The 24509-nt window shown below is 33.7% G+C and overlaps 1 protein-coding gene across 3 annotated transcripts in view; it reads right to left on the bottom strand.

The window, feature by feature from the left end:
• The window catches only part of LOC124369311 (KICSTOR complex protein SZT2-like), a 295343-nt gene that overhangs the window by 131792 nt on the left and 139042 nt on the right, over window positions 1–24509 (bottom strand). For all 3 annotated transcript variants that reach the window (XM_046827256.1, XM_046827257.1, XM_046827258.1), the window contains exons 23-27: window positions 19057–20190; window positions 18432–18607; window positions 13809–14033; window positions 11831–11951; window positions 996–1211 (exon numbers count right to left, since the gene is read on the bottom strand). In XM_046827256.1, the coding sequence (XP_046683212.1) occupies window positions 996–1211; window positions 11831–11951; window positions 13809–14033; window positions 18432–18607; window positions 19057–20190 (1872 nt within the window). The remainder of the gene's footprint in view (window positions 1–995; window positions 1212–11830; window positions 11952–13808; window positions 14034–18431; window positions 18608–19056; window positions 20191–24509) is intronic.

The following is a 24509-nucleotide window of genomic DNA, read 5'->3' as shown; positions in this document are numbered from 1 at the left end:
CCTATTTTTGGAACAGGCACAATATTAAATAAATAGTCCTAAAATATGAATTTTTCTTAACATATGAAACATTATACTTTACTGATTTTATAGGAACAGAAACTTCTAATGTCTAGATTAAACAAATAAGGTTTGCATGGGTTCAAATGCATTTTTATACAAAATAAAAACTAATCTATTATTTAGTGAAGAAAAACAATACATTTTTTAAGGAATATCATTTTTTTAATGTTGCTTTCTTGACAAACATATGTGATTTTGTAAGGAAACTCACAATTTAGTTGGTTGGCAAAAAAATTTAAAATTAATAAATGGAAATTTTTTCTTGGGATATTTATAGGTTATAGCAACAGGTTATATTAAATTAATATCAACAGGTGTTTAGCTTTTATCATGGTTTAAATTACAATTATATCAAAAGTTAACATTTTATAGTATATAACATTTGAATAAAATTTACCGTAAGATGTAGTTTAAATCATGTTATTTCATCATTTAACAGACTAATAATAAAGCAAATGTTATCAAAATTGTCAGAATTAATTTATAAATGGTTTTCTTAGTAAAAACCTATTTTTCGCATCAAGAATTTCTACAACCAAAACATAACGTAAACAAACTTTTTTGCATAATAAGTGTATTTTCTCTCCCAAATAAAGTACTTTGTAAAGGGGCAGATATTAAAAACTTCAATTGGATAAATAAATGTTCCCAAACAATGATTTATTGTTATTACTAAATAAGGGCTAGGATTACTCTCAATCAATCAGTCAATCAATCATCTTTATTTACAGTAACATTAAGAAACGTATTGGCGTCAAAAATATTATACAATCAGTATAAACAATTAAGAATATGTGAGTACAAATTACAATGTTGAAATTATTTCTCTAGGATCCAACATCCATTCCTAGGATCATCATTTTCCTAGGGATTTTTTTAGGGACTTCCTAGGATTAAACTTTCACCCTTTATAAATACCAATAAGATCTTACCCATGCAGGTAGGCAGAATTCGCACAGTACAGTTGCCCATTTGGCCTTTCGACTGGATGGTACAGACCAGCTGCAGGAAGAGGGGAGAGATGTCTTCATCAGACTCTTCTTCCTGGAATATACTCACACTATCTGAGTCCATGTTGGATAACATGGAGGTATGAATCTCTTCTGGTGTAGTTACAGATCCTAGTCCATCCCAGGGACTGGCTGCTCCTACAGTAATATAGTAAAATATGTTAGGTCTAATATACTCACTTCTTTAATATTAATCTCTAAGACAGTTTACTCAACACATGTTCTATCACTTGTTTAATTTTATTTTGCATTTGTGGTTGAATCAAAATAACATAACATTGGGTTTGCAAAAAAACAAGAAAAAATAATTTCACATCTCAAACTCAGAGAGCTAGAATAGAAACATTTTTAACAGCTTTATATGTTAAATCAATTTGGCCAATACATATTTCAAACAATATGTTCAGCCAAAGCTGAACAATCTATAAATAAATCTATTGGATGAAACCACTCCAAGCCATGTAAAGCATAAGGCTAAGATAGTTTCAATTTAGTTACTTTACATCTACCAACTTAACATCTAAGAACTTACATCTATGAATTTACAAACAGTAAAAAATATAAAAAAATATAGAAAACCTTATTTCCCTGTCAGATTTGCTCATTGATTTTAAGTCATTATCAGTAATAATAATAATAAATCTTTATTTCTCATACAGACATTTATAATCACAGACAATTTCACAATACAGCCATAGGTAAAGTCAAAACTTATGAACTGCATAGGTATACTTAAAATATCATAAAATAATTCAATTATATTTTAATCTTGCCGAAGAAGAGAGAACCAAAAATAATTATAGTACAATTTAGAAAGATTTTAATGTGTTATAATTGTATTTGCTTGCAAACAAACAATCGATGATTGTAATCCATGATGCACTTGGTTACAAAATTGGTCAGGAAAGTAGTTAAAATAAGTAGAAATGAAGGAATTCTCTGAGTGTTAAAATTGATAGGACTTTTCAGTTGTAATTAGAGGGAGGCCAGTTTCTGCAAGATGAGAACAGCAGACGCACGTTCAGTACAGTGTGGTTTTCTCATAACGAGGTATTCAAGAAGACTTACTGACGTATGTTAATTTCGTGAGTATAAAATTTAGATATCTAAATTTGTAGTAACATTCTGTAGGGTTTTTATTTACCATTGTTTGAACAAAATGATTTATTATGATATAATGTAAAATCATTAAAAACTAAAGATACATGTATATATGTTTTACATCATGTCATATACAGTATATATATATACAGTGGAACCTCGATAAGTTGGATTAATCGGGACCGTGGCCAATCCGGGTTAGCCGGAGAATTAGGTAAAAATTAATAAAATACGGTGTGTACTTACAGAGAAACTCCATTATAATTGTAAAAACATCAAACATATGCACATTTAATTATCATTAATCCTTACAGTACATTTATAACTGTTCATTTCCTGGTAAAAAACTCAGTCAGCCTTGGTTGTGCCAATGTCGTCTGCCGATTGCGTACTGTGCGATCCCGCAGTCTCTTCAACATGAGCAATTCAGCCGGCGATGTTTCTGCCTGCCGCTCGAAATAAACCATTAGTTCGTTTAGTTTGGTCACTGCATCTCCATGACTCATCACTGGATCTTCAATGTCCCCGTCTGCCTCCTCAGCGTCTGATTCATTAGCATCAGGTAAAAACGACGCGATCACTTCCTCATCAGTAAGTGGCTCATAGTCTCCGTTATTGTCTGCCCCTAACCCCTAAAGTAATGTAATTTTCATCGACTTCAGAGCAGCCATCAATATTTTGGAACATATCCAAAAGTTCTTGGGGCTGGACATCGTCTGGAGAGTCATTTTCCATATTACAGTTCCCTACTGGTTGAATTATATTTTCAGGCAAGTCGCATACACCCTTCCACAGTTTTTTCCAAGATTTAATTAAGCTGATTCTAGTCACTTGTACCCAAGATTCTGCAATCATGCACATTACAGTTTTCACATTAAATGTTTTGAGAATCTCAACTACACCGTGTTCTTCTTCATTGTCAATGATTGTGCTTAGCATCTGTCTTCTGTAAGTAAACCTTCTTGATTTTCTCGAGAACCCCCTGGTCCATGGGCTGTAATAGCGCTGTTACATTAGGCGGCAAAAACTTGACGATAATGTCCCCACTGACCAGCACATCTACAGACGGATGTGAAGGAGCATTATCAATTAGTAGGACAGCTTTAATTGGCAACCCACAATCTTTTAAATATTCCGTCACACCTGGCACAAAACAATCAAAAAACCAGTTTTTAAAAGTGTTGCTGTCCATCCATGCACTTCTTTGAGACTTGTAGACAACTGGTAGAGAATCCTGATTTACGTTTTTCAGTGCTCGCGGATTTTTCGCTTTTCCTATTAAGAGTAGAGGAAATTTATGCTTCCCCGAAGCATTGCTGCAGGCCATTATTGTCAATCTGTCTTTGCTTTTTTTGTATCCCTTTGCGTCTTTTTCAGTTTTTGAGGCCAAAGTTTTGATCGGCAACATTCTGTAAAACAGACCCGTCTCATTGGCGTTATATATTTGATCTGCCGATAAATTTTCTTCTTTAACAAAATCCAAAAACTTGTTCTTATAGTCATCAGCAGTGCTGTTGTCCCCCGATAGACTTTCTCCTGTGATAGATAGTTGGCGAATACCATGCCGTTTTTCCACCTATCCAATCATCCTTGACTCGCAGTAAAATTTGGTTCACAATCAGGCAACTGTTTATTCAGCTTGATTGCCTTTTCTTGAATGATAGGCCCAGACACTGGCAAACCACGTTCCCTTTCCACACAAAAACAAACGTACAAAGCGTCGTCAAGAGTCTCGTTTTTAGCTTTCTTAGTTTTGACACGATTGCCCATACTGTCTTTTGTTATCATCTTGAAACATAATTCTTCGATTTTTGTCCTATTTTTTTTTCCAATCCGATACTGTAGATGTACCGACATCATAAGATGCTGCAATTGTTTTTAAAGATTCGCCTTTATCAATCCTACCTAATGCCTCTAGTCTCTTTTCCATTGTCACTACAACATTTTTACGTTTTGTTGCCATTGCGTAGATAAAAAAAAACGCACAACACAAATGAAGCACACTATCTGAAGCACGATTGCAGAACAGAAGCAAACAATACAGTACACTACACACACGACATGGGCACAAGCGAGCGGAGCAAAGTAGGAACAGTACTGAGGGGCCAGATGTGGCGGTAGCGTGGGAGAGGATTTGGGGAAATACGCGTCTGTTATTGTTTCTGAGAATCCGGGACAATGACCGCCACTCGGCCGCCGTGTGACATGAGTTACACACTCAGTGTCGTATAGTTCCATCAAATACTGATGCAACATCGATTCACGGATACTATACCACTAAAAATATTACGGTTTTATTATTGAACTGTTTGTCTGATTTTTTATTTTTTAATTGAAAATCGGTCCGTGTTAGCCAGACTTCCGGGTTAACAGGGGCCGACTTATCAGGGTTGTACTGTATATACAGGGTGTTCTGGGTGTTCTGAAAAAAGGTGCCCATAAGTCAGGGCGTGATTCCTCACATCAAAATAAGAAAAAAATGTCTAATTAACATAGGTCCGAAAATGCTTAGTTACCAAGTTATACAGGGTGAAAGATTTCGTCTGAATTTCAGTTCCCCTGCTGCAACGAAGCCCTACGGGTATTTGTTGGCTGTTAATTAAGATGTACAATTTAGCGTACTTTATGTAAAATGAACTGAAAAATTGAATAAAACCGTTTCCAGACCTGTAGCTACAGTAATTTTTAAGATATGTGACGAAATACGCGAAACTTGGTCCCGAAAAACAAGTTACATTTAGGTTTGAAGCAGATTTACTATGTTAAATGTACAATAAACACAAAATATTTTTTCACGGTACTTGTAGAAAATTTAATTTCGAAGAGAAAGATGTAAAATAAGTCTATAATAGACAAACGCAAACTTTAAAAAATAATCCTTAATTACATACAAAACGCATGAAAAATAGACAAAATCTGTTAAGCTCTCTACAAATGTAATATTGAAATTAAAACAGCTGTTTTATTAAAACAAATTAATGAGTTACTATTATTTTTTATCAAGTAAATATTTTTAACAATCATACATTATCATACATAAAAAAGTTATCTGAATTATCATTCAACAAAAAAGTTACACTTGTCCTAAAAAACTAACCACGTCACAGTAGATGTTCAAAATGTTTCCCCTCATTCAAAATACAAGCATCCAGCCGTCTTCTCATAGACTGCCGAACTCTTTCGAAGATCCCAGGTGTCTCACGTATCCTTTGAATCCCGTTAACAATCCTTATTCGCAACTCTTCTATGGTATCCACAGGCGAGTCGTAGACAAGCGTCTTTAAATGTCCCCATAAGAAAAAGTCTAGAGGATTGAGGTCAGGTGACCTTGCAGGCCATGCTACTGGGGCTCCTCGACCAATCCATCTGTTTGGATATGCTTCATTTAAAAATTCTCTTACTTGTAATGTGTAATGAGCTGGAGCTCCATCCTGCATGAACTACATGTTGTTGCGTGTGTATAGTGGCACATCTTAGAGTAACTCATTCAGATTAGTCGTCAAGAAATGTAAATAATTTTCACCATTGAGCGTATCAGGTAAAAAACTAATAAAAATTTTATCACCCAGAATAGCAGCCCATACGTTTATAGAAAACTGATATTGGTGACGGTTCTCTGAAATAGCACGTGGATTTTCAATTGCCCACATGTGAGTATTGTGGGTGTTAAGAATAGCCATTCTTGAAAATTTTGCTTCATCAGTAAAGATAATGTAATTTAAAAAATGTGGATTTCTGCACCTTTGGATAAGACATTGGCATAGCTGAACACGAGGAAAGTAATCTCGAGGCAAAAGAGCCTGGACCCTTTGATAGTGATAAGAATGCAACTGCTGCTCGTGTAAAATCTTCCAGACAATTGAATTACTAACACCGAAATCCAAGGCTAGTTCTCTAGTACTTCTTCCAGGATGATTCTCTATTTCGTCCAACACGCCCTCCTCCAATTCAGCTGTACACGTTGTACGTGGCCGTCCTGATCTACCAACTTTTCCAGATTTAAAGGTTCCCGTCTCGCTTAGCCTTCTATGAATGGAAGAAAACATTTTATGAGTCGGTAACTGTCTATGAGGAAAATGTTCCTGATAGAGTCGTCTAGCCTGACGACTGTTGCAATGTGCAAGACCGTACATTAAATGCATGTCTGCCATTTCACCATTAGTGTACATAATATTCATATTACCTGCCATGATGAATAAGATATTATTAGCTATCAAAAATTAACTTCAACGGCACTCGCACTAACTTGTATTAAAGTACAGATCAACACACGCACTTAATGAGCAATGGAATAATAGCTGCTTGTAATGTTTATTTAAATTATTATATACAATGTTACATTGTTAAAACATATGTTTTAAATAGAAATTATTTTGTTTCTCAAATCAAATATTTTAATAAAACAGCTGTTTTAATTTCAATATTACATTTGTAGAGAGCTTAACAGATTTTGTCTATTTTTCATGCGTTTTGTATGTAATTAAGGATTATTTTTTAAAGTTTGCGTTTGTTTATTATAGACTTATTTTACACCTTTCTCTTCGAAATTAAATTTTCTACAAGTACCGTGAAAAAATATTTTGTGTTTATTGTACATTTAACATAGTAAATCTGCTTCAAACCTAAATGTAACTTGTTTTTCAGGACCAAGTTTCGCGTATTTCGTCACATATCTTAAAAATTACTGTAGCTACAGGTCTGGAAACGGTTTTATTCAATTTTTCAGTTCATTTTACATAAAGTACGCTAAATTGTACATCTTAATTAACAGCCAACAAATACCCGTAGGGCTTCGTTGCAGCAGGGGAACTGAAATTCAGACGAAATCTTTCACCCTGTATAACTTGGTAACTAAGCATTTTCGGACCTATGTTAATTAGACATTTTTTTCTTATTTTGATGTGAGGAATCACGCCCTGACTTATGGGCACCTTTTTTCAGAACACCCTGTATATATATATATATGTGTGTGTGTGTGTGTGTGTGTGTGTGTGTGTAATAAAAAATAATTTTGTATCATTTTTAGCATAGTCAGGTCACCAGTTCCGTTTTCGCACTAAGCTAACACCCAGGAACTGTGCCTCACGTGATAGACCTACAAAAAAGTTAATACGTCTGGAATAGAGGACCCAAACTTTAGAAATACCGACAACTTGGATCTTATACAATTTTACACTTAACGAAAATCTATAGCAGGCCTAGAACACTACTCCCTACTATGAATTTAAATCCTTTTAAATGATAGAGCTGGTGTTATTTTCATCTTCATTCAATTTCCTGTTTCTATCATTGGAAACTTAATATAACAATGCTGATATACATTGCAAAATATATACGTAGTGAATATAAAACAGATGTAATACATTGATAATACATCTTCAAAAGGGCAGTGACAGGTTGTTTATATATACTAAATATACAGTAGAGATGAAATCCAAAAGGCTCGAGACACTAAGAGTCTAAATATGTGTTAATAATAACAGAAGTTTCATTTCTATCTTGAACTACTCAGTTTTTATTAGTAATATCTAATCTTATTATAACAAGTCACTCTCTTACTCTGCTGCTTGTTAAAATATGTTTACAATCTATTACTATTATGTAAAATGAAATAAATCTTTAAGGATTTGGACTATGTATTCCCCTTAACCACTTAACCTAAAAGCTTTAATTGGAGTGAAGAATGGGCAGAAAGCCCTGCAAAAGAGAATGAGTTGTAATAATTTTTTTTCCATACATAGTCTATCAGTTTGTGTCTTCTTCATCTATGGTCACTGTTAGGAGTCATATAGATGGCTCAATATATAGTACCATAACTCGTAATTTTTTTTACTATTTTAAAAATTGTTATACTTTTTTTGGCGTCTCCTCCAGAACTTGTATAAGTAGTAACAAACCACTGTCAAAAAAATGGCTCAGACATTTTTGAATAAGCTTTTAGGTGGGTTTATCAAACTTCAGGTTATGCAACTCCATGGCAAGTGCCAGGATTTTGGTCTTTAGACATGTGCCATTAATGTATACAAAAAAATATGGCAGTTTGAGAACTGATATCTGTCACCTTATACAAAACAAATGTCAAAACTTGAGACATAAGTACGCAAAAAAAAGTCAAAAAGACCATGAAAATAACATGCCCAAGTCATATTTGACAAAGTTGTGTGTTATTCATGCATGTCTGAAATCCTGTTATCCTCTCATATATTCATTGTCAACACTCAACTTTCAACAAAGTATTCAAGGTACGAGTACAACAGTATCATATACTACTGCTATTGAAACATGTGGATATTTAAATTTGCTTCAAGAACACGAAACTAGATGATATTGCCATTGGATGCCAAATTAACTTGTTTACTTAACCCTTTTAGGACCAGAACAAAATTTGACATGTGCAAAGAAAAATTTTTTCGTTTTTCTGGCCATGCTCCAAGAACTGTGCTAATTAAAAATGTGCGATTTTTCAAGCGTTTGAGAGAAAAATCATATCTTCATAACTAATTACTGTACAGATTTGGTTTTAGGCTTAAAATGTTTATAATTAAACTGTTCATTGTGAAAAAATAAATTTAAGTCATTATATACCAAAAAACTATTTAATTTATCTGTTTAAAAAAAAAAAAGAAAAAAAATTTTAAAAATTGAGTTTGATCTTCAATAACTACCAAAAATAAGAATAAATTACCTGTGGGAAATGGTATTTATTCGTTCTACATATAATTCTCTATAAGTGTACAAAATTTGAAAGCCCTGGAATAAAAAAATAAAAAGTTTGTGAATGAATTAAATTTTTCTGTAACACTGGTTAAAACACACTTTTCAGCATTAGCCTAACATACAAAACCTTATAGGCTAATAAGGATATTATTCGGTACTTTGGGATTATACCGACCACACCAGTATGAACAACACAAAAATATACATTTATAGAAACAAACATGATAGAACGAAAAAACAACTCTTTAATTACAAAATTACAACGATTATCAATTATTGTTAATGGGGTCAGATTCCGTAATATGCCCCCAACGCTTAAACTTTTTTCAATGAACTTAGAACGTTATAAAACGATGTAGTTGAGTAACAGAACTAACATTCCATCAATCAACAAGCATTTCCAGGTATTGTGATCGGTATTGTTGTCGCTGTTATCTTATCTTTCTCGAGAATCCCGATTACGGCAGGCCGCGCATCATCACATGATTATTTAAGTTTTTTGCATGGTACATAAAAACAAGTTTTGTGTGTTTTTTTCAATAAAGAGTTTAGTTTTTGTTGCATTGTTGCGTTTGTATAAATGTAGAGGTAAAACACGGAAGTACAAGAAAGCGACGCATCAGCTGAAAGGGCGGCGAGACTCTGCAATCACGTTCAATCAATCAATCAATCAAACATCTTTATTTCATAAAAATGTACATATCGTACAAGAAATAGTGTCAACAGAGTAATTGGTTTTAATTTAAACATTTACAATGTCAATGAACAATAAAAACAAATGAGACAAAACAGAAAACAAGAACCTCTTTATACACAAAATTACACATTCTTAACTAGGTTTGTGCAGATTAGTTTAGGGGTTTTCCCCTTCTTCGGGCCAGAACAACATTAGTTCTAAATACAGGTTTTACAAACAATCATACAAACATTGAGCCTACAAATAAAAATATTAAAATTAAGTGTTTTCACCTTCTTTCAACTTTCATACCTGTTCTATTAGAGTAGTCATTAACGATTTTCTTTTGAATAAAACGAAAAGGGAAAAAGCACAATGTATTTCAATGGTTTCTTAGAGTAAGTAGCTCTTCAGCTGAGTAAAATGCAGATTTTATTAAAAAATTTTTGAATGATTTAAGAAATTTGTTCGGATTTTTCTCTTTTTTAATATTTTGCGGTAAACAGTCAAAAAATTTGTTTCCTTTAAAAGAAGTTTTCTTTTCGAAAAAGCACAATCTATGTTGTTCAACTTGTCGATGTGATCTAGTATTATATGTATGTACATTTTTCCCTATTGTAGTTTTATTATTTAAAAGTATGAATTTTATTGTCTCAAAAATATATAAGCTATACACTGTAAAAATCTTCAATTCTGAAAATATATGTTTAACAGAGTCGGATTGTTTCAAATGGAGCATAATCTTTAAGGCCCGTTTTTGTTGGATTAAGATTCTGTCCATATTTTGTTTTGTTGTTTTGCCATATATACAAATACCATAAGAAATGTGGGAGTGGATTAAGGCGTAGTAAATAGATTTTAATGTTTCTATGTTACATGATAGTGCCATTCTTCTTAGAGCATAAAGGCCACTTGATGTTTTGCGCATAACAAGATTTACATGCTCATCCCACGTTAAGTTTTCATCTATAACTAATCCTAGAAATTTAGTTTCTTGTACTTGGTCCAGTATCTTATTTTCGACAAATACTGTGGGCCGTAATTTATTCTTAGCTTGCTTTGTTGAGAAGGAAATAAAATTAGATTTACTAGAATTCAAAAGGAGATTTTTACTGTCCAAAAAGTCTTTTACCAACGACAAGCCAATGTGAGAGGAAATTTCTATTTGCTCTTCACTTTCCGCAGTTACAATTATGTTTGTGTCATCTGCATAAAGGCAAACTTTATTATCATTGCCCCATACTACTCCAGGTAGACCTTTCAAATAGCATAGGAATAGTAATGGGCCCAATATAGACCCCTGGGGGACACCATAGTGAACAGTTAAAAGACGAGAAGCATATTTTTCCTTATATCTAACTTTTGCATTTTCTTTATAATGATTAATTTCAACAAATTGTTTTCTTTCTGACAGGTATGATTTAAACCATGTCAATTCTGTACTTTTCACTCCAAGAGTATAAAGTACATTCAGTAACTTACTGTGTTCAACACTATCGAAGGCCCTTGACAAATCCAGAAAAATGCCAATTATTTTTTGCCCTCTATCAACAGATTCAATTATTGATTCAATAAACTCAACTCCTGCCATTGTAGTAGACTTACTGGACCTAAAGCCATGTTGTTGTTTATCTAATAGCTCATTGGTTTCGAGATAATTAGAAAATTGACTATATACGTTATCTACTAGACCGCTCAACTTTGACCTCTGTCTGAGGATGGGGAGGGGTTTGCAATAAGACAATTCCTGTTTTATATTGACGAAATATTGTTCTACGCTAGTCTAGTAATCAGTAGAAGCAAAATGTTAAATAACGATTCATGTCTGGGTGTGGTCGGTATAATCCCAAAGTACCCTGACAACATTACGATGCAACATGGCCGTAAAATATTTTTTTTCTCCAAGCTGATGATTCCAAAGACGTTTAAAATTTGATATCATAGTAAGAAACATACAGGGAATAGAAAAATAGTATATTTATTATATATAGAATATTAAAATATCTCTTAAAAAATATGAAAATTCCGCCGGCGATAAACCAGACGGTTGGTCCTTTTCGCATAGTTCACTGCCGGCAATAAAACAGACGGTTGGTCCTTTTCGCATAGTTCACTGCCGGCGATAAATCAGACGGTTGGTCCTTAAAGGGTTAAATTACCACACAAGTATACGGTTTAACCACACGGTTGGTTTTAATGTATATCTAAGTTCATGAACCTGTAAATACATAACAAGGATATGTGAAAAGAAAAGGCAACTTACCAACAGCACTTCCTTGATCAGAGCGAAATTCAACAACCTCAGACTGAAAAGTTGTATCATAATCGTGACTAACTTCTAAAGTTTTCCTGTCTTCTAAAGTTGTGTTGATATCCACCTGCACCTGAATAAAAAAATCATTTAATAAGTTCAGCAAATAATTTAAACTTTTTTATGACATCTTATAAATTAAGCAGTCAATTACATTTTCTAATTAAATAAACCTTTATTACCAGGCTAAAACTATGTTTGTGAGATTCAATGAAATAAAATTATGACAGGGTGGCTACTCAAAACCTTTTTTAGAATTCCCAGTTTTAGACTGATTTTTGGAATGAAAAAATCTTATTCCTGTAGAGGAGTTTTATCGAACCATAATATTTTGACATTTTTTAGTATCTACATTCTTAACACTCTAACTCTTTACTCGAAACATAAGAACACATTCCAACCTACTAATACTAACAGATAGTCTTTGAAACTCCAGTTCTTAAGTTATACCAAAGCACAACACTAAATTTTTTAAAGATACTTATTACTCTACAATAAAATTATTAGTGCCCTTCCTCCACAGCTTAGGTCGGAGTCGGATATGGTTTTGTTTCAGAGGAGGCTTAGAGAATGGTTAGTCCGTTCAGAATTTTACAGTGTTCAAGAGTATTATGCCCAACTGTCCAATCTGTAAAATAGTGATACTATAGTAACATATCTAATACATAATTATCATATCTGATATTTAATATAGTTTACAATGTAAGCAGGTGCTCTATAGCTTAATTCTTATGTCAAATATATTTATAGATAAATAATATTGAATGGATCTTTGTCAATGCTATGTAAATAGTCGGATGGCAATAAAAGATTTTGACTTGACTATTGTGATTTTCCAATCGTATTTTAAACAATTCTATTGGTATCAGAATCTAGTGACATAAGCTGTGGTATTGATTATCGGAATTGATCTATCCCTAGTAAAAATTTCAGGGACCTTATAAAAATTAATGTATAATCCTTATACCGTTTTCCTAGAGAAAAAAATATACGTATAATCCACGCTTTTCCAGGTTCTCATCATGCCTTGCAGCCCTAGTTACAATCAGGCGAAGTAGTGTGAATCTGAATATATCACACTGGCAAACAATATATGAAGAATCGATATCAAAGTTATCTCCTATGAAAATTACCAAAGTGCCGTGCCATTCATTCGCGATCTGTAGAATAACTAGAAACCTGTACCGACAGCATCATCCACACTTGCCATGGAATACGAGCATAATTAACATAATCAATTACTGGCTCTTAAATATTTTGTGTTTGCTTTAAGATAATACAAAAATAGAATCACGCCATCATAACAACACAACTACAAAGTAAAAAATACACAAAAGGTATTCGAGGTTGAGGTTTAGATGTGACCGTGATATCAAAACGTAATCTCACTTTCTTCGTTTTAACCTATGTAATCTGATGACTAATTGAATTATGTGTTAGGAGCAACTGTTCATGACCAAAATAGGTCAGCCGAATTTAATCATCTGAAGGATTTTTGTGTGTACAGGGGCTTAATGTGACATAGGGTTAGAAATATCCAAGATAAACTTCACTACACTAGTCGAGGCAATCTGGGATTATATGTCAGGTGGAACTCAGAAACACATCGTCAATCACACAAACTGTAGTAACCACGGGCTGTCCAGGGACTCTGTTAAGAATTTGGCGACATCACAGTCTTACAGCTTGTGTAGTCGATCTTAATTCACAACTTTACAAATCACGTCACGTAAAATACAATATTTTGAATTAGTCAACTCTTGATTCAAGGAACTGTCAAATTATTTCTTGATTTCGTAGATTCTTAAAGACAGAAAATCTGTTCCCAGCTTATTCCCGGTCGGGTGGCCACCATGTATGAATACTGTATTTCATACAATATGCATATATGTCATACATAATAAGATGTAATATTGTATGTATTACATACCCTTTCCCAAGTAGGGGAACAGAAGTAATAGTCTGGGTTTGTGTAGATGGGTTTGAAACAAGTTGTTATTATGTTGAGGAACTTGTTTTTGATGAGTTTGTGAAGATGTCTATACTCTTGGCATGGGGCAGGAGAGCTGAACATTGAGAGAGCTACTTCACTCTTCAGCGCAGAGTCACCTGAGCCCAATTCGTCTTTCAACTCTTTCAGGTGCTTGCAAACTGTCTGAAAAACAGAGTAAACCAAGTCATAATTTTATTACAGTTATTTAAGTATAGCAGAACTGAGGGGAAAACCACAGCAAAATATACAAATGTAATTAGTATAAACTAAAATGTTCACACAAAAATAAAGACATTAATACTTTTAAGACCAACTAACAAATGATAGATGGTTTATCTCTTAGTCTGAAAATACTGACAAATGAAATAAGGAAAATAATAGACATCATGACATAAAAACTTAACAATACTACTTAAAAACTTCAATTTTATTAATTATATTAGACAAATACATTATCAAGCTACTTTTCTTCATAATTACAATAAAAATTAAGGAACTTATACCATCTTACAAATCTTTCAATTTGTCTCTGTAGAAATTGCGATTTTAAGCATGTTACTGTAACCACTGGTTTCTACTGTCTTATTGGTGTTATGTACAGGAAAGACTTTGCACGTCTACAAATTGCAACTAGACAGTGGGGAATGGAGTTATATATTTTCTGGGTTAGATGTCGTTCGTACCACAACAATGTTTTCGGCTTGCCTGCCTTGAAACTTATGAATGGTAGATGCGGTGTATCCTCGCTTGCACATTTCTCGCTTTTCAGATTGCTTGAATACAAGGCAAGTGTTTCTTTTTGTCAATGGTTTGGCTAAGCTTGTCTAAGGAGTCAAAGATCTGAAATTTGAGGTCACTTTCAATGCAGCTAGTTGTCAACATTCCTTGAGTGTAGTATGTGGAGAGGAAGGCTGTGGTACTTCTAGTACATCTGTGAGAAATATTTAGCTCTTTAATAGTTTCTGCTACCTCTGTTATTCTATGGGTTATTCTTCAAGGTGTTCCGACCTGTTTATATATGGGATTTGGTTTGTGTCACCAATCAGTATGATTTCATGAGCTCCAGAGAGTTTGGCTGCAAACAAGATTTTCTCCTGTATGCATCATTAGTGCTTCGTCGATAATGACCCGTTTGTAGCTGTTTCCTTGCTGGATATGACAGGAAGAATTTATCAGAAAAGAATACAATGTTCTGAAATTGTACTTGCTTGTGTTTGTATTCTGCTTTTGGTCGAGTCTGTTGAAACGTTTCCTCAAATTCTGAGCTGAGTCTCTTGTAGGGAACAAAATGAGGTCACCAGGTAGATAGTTATTTAGAATAAAGGTTGTCTTGCCACAGCCAGGCACTCCCTGTATAAGGTGTATTTTCAGGTCAGGAGTTACAGTAATGTCAATATCTAAATTTTGAACAGTAATTTACACTGATTTCTAGCTCCAAAATTATGCTAGAATCGGTATATTACTATCTACTTATATAAATATTTTTGTGATACTCACACAGAAATGCATCTACAGTAGAACTCCGATTATCCGAACCCCTATTATCCGAATCCCCAATTATCCGAATCACGATTCGGTGAAATTATGTAAAATTTGAAAGTCGTCAAATAACAGTGACGGCGCCCGCCCGACGAAACGTGCCATGACGTAGACAGGGGCAGGAGCCCGGCGCGCCAGGCGTACGTGCCGTTACCGTGACTCCCGCATGCTATATTTAGAACACCCCGCCCTTCCACCTGCACATTGACTGCAGTCTCGCCGCCCGCCGGTCAGTGCGCTTGAGCTGTATGCCAGTTCCGTTCGCGTGTGTATTTAGCAGTCGAGTTGCGTTGTACCTTGAGAGTTGCGTTGATGTGTGTAGTGTTGCATAGCCTGATATTATAAAATCATTAACGATGAGTGCAAAACGTAAACGAGTTGTACTTTCTCTCAGCGATAAAGTGGAAATTATTAATCAGTTAAATAAAGGCGTCGCAGGAAGCAACTAGCAGATCGGTTTGGCGTAGGGGCTGCGACTATATGTGACATTAAAACTAACAAAGCAAAAATTTTAAGCTTCGTGAGTGCATTGGAAAGTGAAGATGGATGTTCATCTAGAAAAGTGATGAAGCACGCTAAAAGTGAACCTATTGAGAACGCTGTTTTTACGTGGTTTCTTCAACAACGGTCAAGTGGGCAACCTATTTCCGGACAAATTTTATGTGAAAAAGCTCGAATGTTTAGCGAAAAAATGGGTGTGACTGATTTTAAGGCAAGCCAGGGGTGGCTTCGGAATTTTAAATCTAGGCATGGCATTCGAGAATTAGACGTAGCAGGAGAAAAACTTTCTGCCGACCGTGAAGCTGCCATTAAGTTTGTGGAAACATTTAAACAAGAGACTAAACACTATGATCCCGAACTTGTTTACAATGCCGACGAATCCGGGTTAAACTGGAAGGCCCTACCGAGGAAGACTTTGGCATCCAAAAGAGAACAAAGTGCTCCAGGGCATAAAGTAAGCAAGGAACGAGTAACAATCCTTGTTTGTGCTAACTCTACAGGTACCCATCGGCTGCCTTTACTAATGATAGGTAAACCAAAAAAGCCAAGAGCTTTTAAAAATGTAAACCATTTACCAGTGGCTTACACCAACCAAAAAAGTGCATGGATGGCGAGTGATATATTTTGGGAATGGTACAATAAAACTTTCATCCCTGAAGTAAAAAAATTTAAAAAAGAAACTGGAAAAACGGGGAAAGTGTTGCTCATCATTGACAATGCTCCAACTCATCCACCCATTGAATGTTATGATCGGGACGAGGGCCAATTTAAATGCCTCTTTTTGCCGCCTAATGTCACAAGTCTATTACAACCCATGGATCAGGGGGTTATTGAGTGTACAAAACGACACTACAGACGTCAACTGCTACGTAAACTGCTCCTGGCTGAAGAAAACAATGAAGAGAGAGTTTTGGATTCATACAAAAAAATTAACTTGAAAGACTGCTGTTACATGATTGCGGATTCCTGGAATATGGTTAAAAGCGTTACACTAAAACGAGCTTGGAACAGAATAAATGGTACATCAACAAAAGAACTGCTGGAACTAGAAAAACAGAGGTTACAACAAATAACAGATGAGCTAGCTGATGATGAAGAACTTGAACTGACTGTGGCAGAATTTGTAAAACTTGCCAATAACATCGCAGGTTGTTCAGAAGTCGATGCTGAAGATATGGAAGAGTGGTTGCAATCTGATAACGCTGATCCTGGGTTTCAGATAATGACAGACAATGAAATAGCAGAAAGTGTAATGGACGAACAGCAAAGTGATATCATTGACAGTGATGAGAGCGGTGATGAAACTGAAGAGGAAAATGTGCCAACACACGGAGAAGCCTTCATTTGTTTTAAAAACGCCTTAAAGTGGATGGAGCGGCAACCAGAATGTGAAGCTGTACAACTTCTTGCCGTCAAGCGCCTGCGGGACCTTGCTGCACGGAAACGAGCTACAACCTCAAGGCAATGTACTTTATTGGAAATGTTCAAGTGAAAAACTACACAGGACAAATATGTACTGTATGTGGCCTATTGCACATTTCATCACTTAATTTTTCATTTGTCATTTAGTTTATGTACTAGTACTTTTCGTTAATCTGTATTGCTGTACTGCATTTTTATTGCTCATGTTTATTACTGTACTCTATAGTATTAAAATAACAACGTTTTCAATGCACTTTTGTTTATTTAATGTAAAATACTCCTTTTTTGCATAATTTCCATGCTAAATCCAACTATCCGAATTTTTGCATATCCGAATCGGCCTGATCCCCAATTAATTCGGATAATCGGAGTTCTACTGTAATTACATATACGGCAGTCCATTACAATCATATAATCAAATTTCCGTGATTATATTACACACATTTTCAAAACAGTTTCTTAGTAAGCACCTAAGATGTAAGATGAATATGTGTACACAGTTCCATGTAAGTTCTGTTATGTACTTATAGAGATTTTGTGATGATGATAAATTGTTATTAAGAGCATCATAATTTTTCTGAGGCTGATATTAAGGTGCTTTACATTTTAATTATCCAATAAAAAGCTATATCATTAAATAAAAAATGTATATTGACTCTTCATATACAGTGGAGGTTGCCTTAGCAAGTGGAATGACTGCCAAGCAATTTTCAAATTAATAAACATTGGAGAAATATTGTCAGGAGATACTAAGGCTGTTGAAAGACTCAAAATAAAATATTGCTTATACAATTACATTATTAGCTTGCTTTCCTAATTGAATTTTTCCTAATCTCCTAAGTTGCATTTATTTTCTTGTATATTATATTATATGTTATATTTAAAACTAATATTAATACATTTTATCTTAGTGAATTTTATGAAACAAACATTTGTTTAATGTTTTGTTAAGTTTACTTGGTTCTTGGCTGTAGTGTTGCCAATAATTCATATAAATCCTTATGATAAATAAAAAATATTATTATCATTAATTAGTATTACTGAGATATAACAGCAATGACTGAATAAAAATATAATTATAGAGTATTTCTAACAAACCTGGATGTAGTCTGTGATGCTGATCTCAACTAACGCTTCTTCACATTCCTCCATTGCAGTCTGTACATTGAGCGAATGGATGTTATATCCCATGTGCAACGACTTGAATAGTGACACACCAAAGGATTTGTTGAATACTTGTGTGACAGCCTTAGCATGCTGCCTCAATTCGAATTCTGACCAAAAGAGAATATTGTAAATTTAAGAAACACAATAATTGTGATAATTCATACTATATAAAAAGTACGGTATTGTCATTTTCCATAATTACTAATGATTCCATATTTTAACAACTATTATTTACTTGCAAATCAAATAAAAAGAAGAATAGCTTTTTCTAATGAGGAAAATTTACTTCAAGAAGATACTGATATAGATATACAAAAATATCACAACTACTAACTTCAAAATATAATACAGTATCTTAGTTTACAAATTCAGACTAGTTAATGTTGTACTAATTTTTAAAAATAAAAATTTATCCTTACAGTGCTGCAGGTTACCTATCAGTAAAACATTATTCTTTTACAAAATAATCAGCTCTGGCACTAGAAGGGTCAATGCAAAAAATAAATCAAATAAATTAAACTTAAGTAATGATAATACAATGATACACACAAATTACCTTGATTCATTCCTGAGTCATCATAAGCATCTTGAACATAAAATTTATAATCATCCTCAAAAAGGTCATCTGACTCAAGTTTTCCTTGAATGTCCAGCTTGACTGTTCTCTTCCAAAACAGATCTTTAAAAGTTTTCTCATATTCCGATTTGAGAATCACTGCATCCATCAGGTTTTCTGATGAACATCCATACACATACACTGGAACATTGATTGATCCAAAAACTGGTTTTGAAGTTGGAGCATTCGACGACAACATCGAGATTGTGTCAGAATCATACAGTAATTTCTTCCTTAATTTACTTTCCATCCATTTTCCTTTAGACCCAACTGAGCGAGTACGTATTCTATGAGAGGCATGTTTCTTAGTCTTAAGTACAGATTGTGGTTTCATGGGTTCCCAGGACCTAGCCCTCAATCGGAAAGGTGAACTGGGATCTAGATTGCCTTTGTTTAGTTCCCAACTGGAATTGTTTTGAAAATCTGATACAGAAGGTGCAGGCTCAAAGACATTTGAGACAGAGTCTAAGTTATCCAAAACCCAGCCTCTGTTCGATAACGGTGATGAACAATTTAAAACTGAGAGATTACTGTCTTTCTTAACAACACCTGGCTGAAAAGGTTTAGCTTCAGGATTCAGTGTTGACTCAAGCACAACTTTCTTTTCCTCTTCAGTTTGTTCTGCGTGCAAACAATCCTCTTTAATTATGTTACTCATTGATTCAGAGAGTAGAGTACAAGCTTTGGGATTAGCACCAAGCATAAGTGTTTTACAATCACGGTAGGACGCAGGTACAAATGTAAGTATTGTGTAGTTCTGAGATACTCGTTTAACAAAGAACCTCCATTTCGGGGTGTCTCGCTCTACATCTGTAGAGCGAGGGGTGGACAATTGGGGGGACACATGGGGATACATGCGATACAAGGGTCCACAACCCTTGCGCACCCCTCCTGCACTTTCTGGAGTCCCTGGCACTGTTCCCCCTGCCATTTTCATCTTACTGCTGATTTGCGACTGCCCCACCAAGTTTGAATTAGATCCAGTTGTTTCCTCACTCTGTGTCTTAGGACTATCATTTTCTTTATCTGCCTCTTTGGTGTCTTTTTCTAATGTTTTCTTTCCACTGCTAGAATCTGCAATAAAATTTGAAAATAGTCATTATATTTACTTTTATCATTACTTTGTTTACATAATATTGTATTTGCTATATTTTATAAATTACAAGTAATGGTCAAAGATTTTTCATATATATTTCTATATTGGTGTATTCAATATGTGTGTTATAGTACAAATAGTTGTTTACTGATGATGGAAATAGTTAGCTAATAAAGAATATGATTTTAATTTTTGGATAGAAAGGTTTTTAATGGATGTACTTTAAAAAAGTTAAGAAATTAAAAATTTACTTAGTTTTCTAGTTAATTTACTACTATGTGAAAACCTGTATATATATATATATATACATCCGCCCTAACGGGTACCTCATTAGTCGTTGGATATTGATCCGATGACTTGGTGACAAACGATAAAATGTTTTGAAATTGTATGGTTTGCGATCAAGGAATACCATATGTTGGACAGTGTGGTGGGTTAGGAGAAGGGTGAAAAAGGGTCATGGGAGCTATTACCCTTACAACATCTTCGCATACTAATTTAGAAAAATTATGACTCTTGAGAACTATGATATTAGTGCTGTTGAGTTAGAATATGCACTGGGACATCAGTCTATATCTGTATTGTAAACATTATACATTACTGAATGTTTTATTTTGTCTAAAATAAATATTAATACATTGCGAATTTGAATTATATTTTACTTACATACATAACTACAACAATTTTAAATATCCAGTTTATTAGCTTAATTGTATAATTGAAAATACAATAAACTTTTTTATCATATACTTATAGAATTTTATGGAAAACAGTAACATCGAAGTATTTAATGTTTTCATAATTACTTAGTGCCTTGAATAGTACACCATAACATCATTATTGCAATTGCTATCAATAACTTACATTCTTCACACAATGCCATATCCAGCTTTAAAAGTATCCAGCTTACATCGCTGCCACATTAGGCCGGATATGACAAGTTTAACTGTAATATTAGAAAAGGTTAACAAAATAAACTGGATGTTTTAAGGATATTGTGGCATCATTTACCTTGATATTTTGGGAAGTAAAATAACAACACAATAAAGAGATTTGCCAAACTGATTGTCATTCTATGTACATAGTTAATACTGAGTATGAGGTTGTCCATAAAGTAACGGGAAGTTTTAGGTTTCACGAGTTTGGAGAGTTCAATTGTCAAGATTTTTTAAATATGTTGGTACTCATGCTCCCAATATAATAAAAGTTCCAACTGTATTCATTGTTTAATTTTTCAGTGGCAGCTGCTAAGGTTATAAGTGTTTTATGAACTCAGTAATTTCCGTTTGTTAAAAAATAGATCAAAGAATATGTATCAAATTTTGTTCAATAAATGAAATAAAGTGTGGGAAATGTTAACACAGACCAATGGTGAGTCTGCTATGAGTAAAACAAAAATTTACAAGTGGCATGAACGTTTCAAAGATGGCCGTGAGACATTGAAGATGATGAACACTCTGGAAACTCCAGCAAATCAACAATCGATGAATAAGTGGAAGAAATGGTTAAGAATGATTGCCGAATTGCGATCGGAGAAATCACTGATGATGTTGGAATACCAATTAACTCATGTCACAAAATTTTGTTTAACTTTCTGGGTATAAAATGTGTGGCAGAAAATGTTTAAAATTTTGGTATTTATTTACATTAGCGTGACCATGGAAAATGGACTTTTTTTCATGGGTTGGGCATTTATAGCCAAGTATTATATTATTATCACAGGTGCATATGAACTGGGGGGAAAGTATATTATTGTATTATATTGATGCCTTTCGGACATTATTGCGTTAAGGCATCACGTGATCTGGGATTCGACTTTTGCAAGCTCGAGTTAATTTTTTTTCTAAAAGAGCAAGCAGTGCGCAGCGGACAGGCATCGTTGACAGGATTAACGTATTAATCAGCATAATTTCAGTAACTTATCACTTACCTTAATGTTCAGGTGGGTACAGTTTTGCAGCCGTAAGATACACGATGGGTAGCTATTATCGTACCATGAAAAATTTTTGACAAAAATGTATACAAGTAACATACCAAAAGTTAATTATAACATAATTTATTATACGAACATAACATACTTTTTCATTAAATGTGTTTGGTACGATTATTTTATATGAAAGTACGATAATTTCTCGTTGTTGGTATGATAATCGGTTTTTAAAATCTGGCTATACTGAGTTTGAGCAGATGCGGAGTCATAGAAAACTGTCAAAAACAGAGTTTTCAGAGGATTAAAAAAAATCGTAGCTCCTTTGATTTTTGTTGCCGACGAATTTTTTCTTCAATATTGTTTTCAGGAAAAAAAATGAACATACCTTTCCATGGTCACGTTAATGTAAATTAATACCAAAATTTTTTTTAATTTTTGAATCCTGTACAAATAACAGCAGAGTATGGAAGTTTTTCAGGAGTCACTAAATGGAGTCAACGATGATACAGAATTACTGAAAAGTGTTATATATAACAGGTAACGAAACGTGGGTTTCCAGATACGACGTTGAATCTAAGGCTCATTCATCCCAGTGGAGGCATTCTGGATTGCCAAGACCGAAAAAGGCTGAACAAGTGCAGTTGAACGTGAAGGTTATGTTCACTGTGTTTTAGATTATAATGGCATAGTGCATCATAAATTCTTGCCACAATGTCAAACGGTCAATAAGTACTATCTGCAAGCTCAACCTAGTTTGAGCGAAGCAATCCGAAAAAACACCTGGATTTGTGGCAATATGTTCATATTTTCATAAATATTCTACATCTATTCGTGGATAAGAGCTGATCAACAGTATGTAAATTACCTATTGTTCAAATGTTGTTTTCGTTGTATTTTGTTTATTACAACATGTAGTTAGATAACTAAATTAATAAATTATAGCTGTTTTGCCAATAATATTTTGCATTCAGTTCGTATTTCTTATGTCCATCTATGTTCGTGCATCGCCACGCATATGCTGTGTATACACACGGACATCCGCTGCTCGGCGGTAAACAAACATTCACTAATTTTTGTTTACCTAGTAATTTGCATAGTAGTATAAATATGGCTTCTATAAGAATATATGTATGTGTACATATTAATGGCTGACCAACACAGGAATAAAACAAAACTAATTATGTACAAGTCTTAGCTACATATATTACAGGAACAGAATCAAACTCAGAATCAAAAATCTATACCATAATGTAGTATTGAAATCAAAATCAAATTTCTTTTTGGAATTGGCCTATATCTAAAAAAATATTTAAAGCCCCCAATTTCAATAAGTAACCGCAAAACAAATGAATGTTTATTTTTAAATCTAGTTCAGGAACAAAAGGCCAAATTGCATTGTATTGGCACACAACCTAAATTTGATAAAACCAATAGAGAAACTTTTCTTATGAAAGAGATCATCAGCCATGTTTATTTTGGTAGAAGTCCAAATAGGAAGATATTTAAAGGATTAAAAATCTTAATTCTTAACGGGCAATGATAACTTCTGTATTTTTTGCCCTTAAAAATTATTTCTTAGACTTACATGACTACAGTAACATATTTTGGCCTCAATGTGCTTAGCTATTTTCAGTAAAAAAAATATTAAACTAAACAAATTCACAAAAATGTTAAACTAAATAAATGTAAAACCAATCTGAAATATTTCAGGATTTAAATTGTGATAACAATTTTTCAAAACAGTGTAACCGGAGAATCTATAGTATAGGGTGATAATATTAAACTATAGTTATTTATCAGATATTTTTAGCTAAACATATTTTAAACCAGTTGTCAGACACATATGCAAAAATAAAATCAATGTCAGCCAACCATATAAAGGCCCACTATTTGGTTGAAAATATCAACTTTTAGTCTGTTTATCTAACAATAAAAAAAGAACATTATTTCTTGCAGTATATTAATATCAATACATCATCAAATAAATATTGGATGCATAAAACATTAACTATAATAATGCACAAACTTGACAAATTATGTAATTTTATCATTATTTTTTATCTTATAAGACTTAATCAATCTTACTCTCATACATAATAACCTAGACATTTATATAACAGATAAAAAGAGAAATAAAGATTAAATCTACCAGGCTTAGCCTGTTTGGAGGTTCATTATATACATACATATCCTTATTAGTAACAAAGCTAACACAATGCAAATATCAGTTTGAAATAAATATAACGCAACTTAAATAGTTAACCATAATTCATGCATCCTATTCACAAAAATTATAGATAATATTGAATTTTCAGAGTCCATACCCCAAATAAGCCCGTTCCCTTAAGCCTCTTCTAAATTTATACT

This window comes from Homalodisca vitripennis, chromosome X (assembly GCF_021130785.1).
Source record: "Homalodisca vitripennis isolate AUS2020 chromosome X, UT_GWSS_2.1, whole genome shotgun sequence".
In the NCBI taxonomy this organism is placed as follows: domain Eukaryota; kingdom Metazoa; phylum Arthropoda; class Insecta; order Hemiptera; family Cicadellidae; genus Homalodisca; species Homalodisca vitripennis.
The sequence above is the reverse complement of the archived record's forward strand: the minus strand, read 5'-3'. Positions and strand labels throughout refer to the sequence as shown.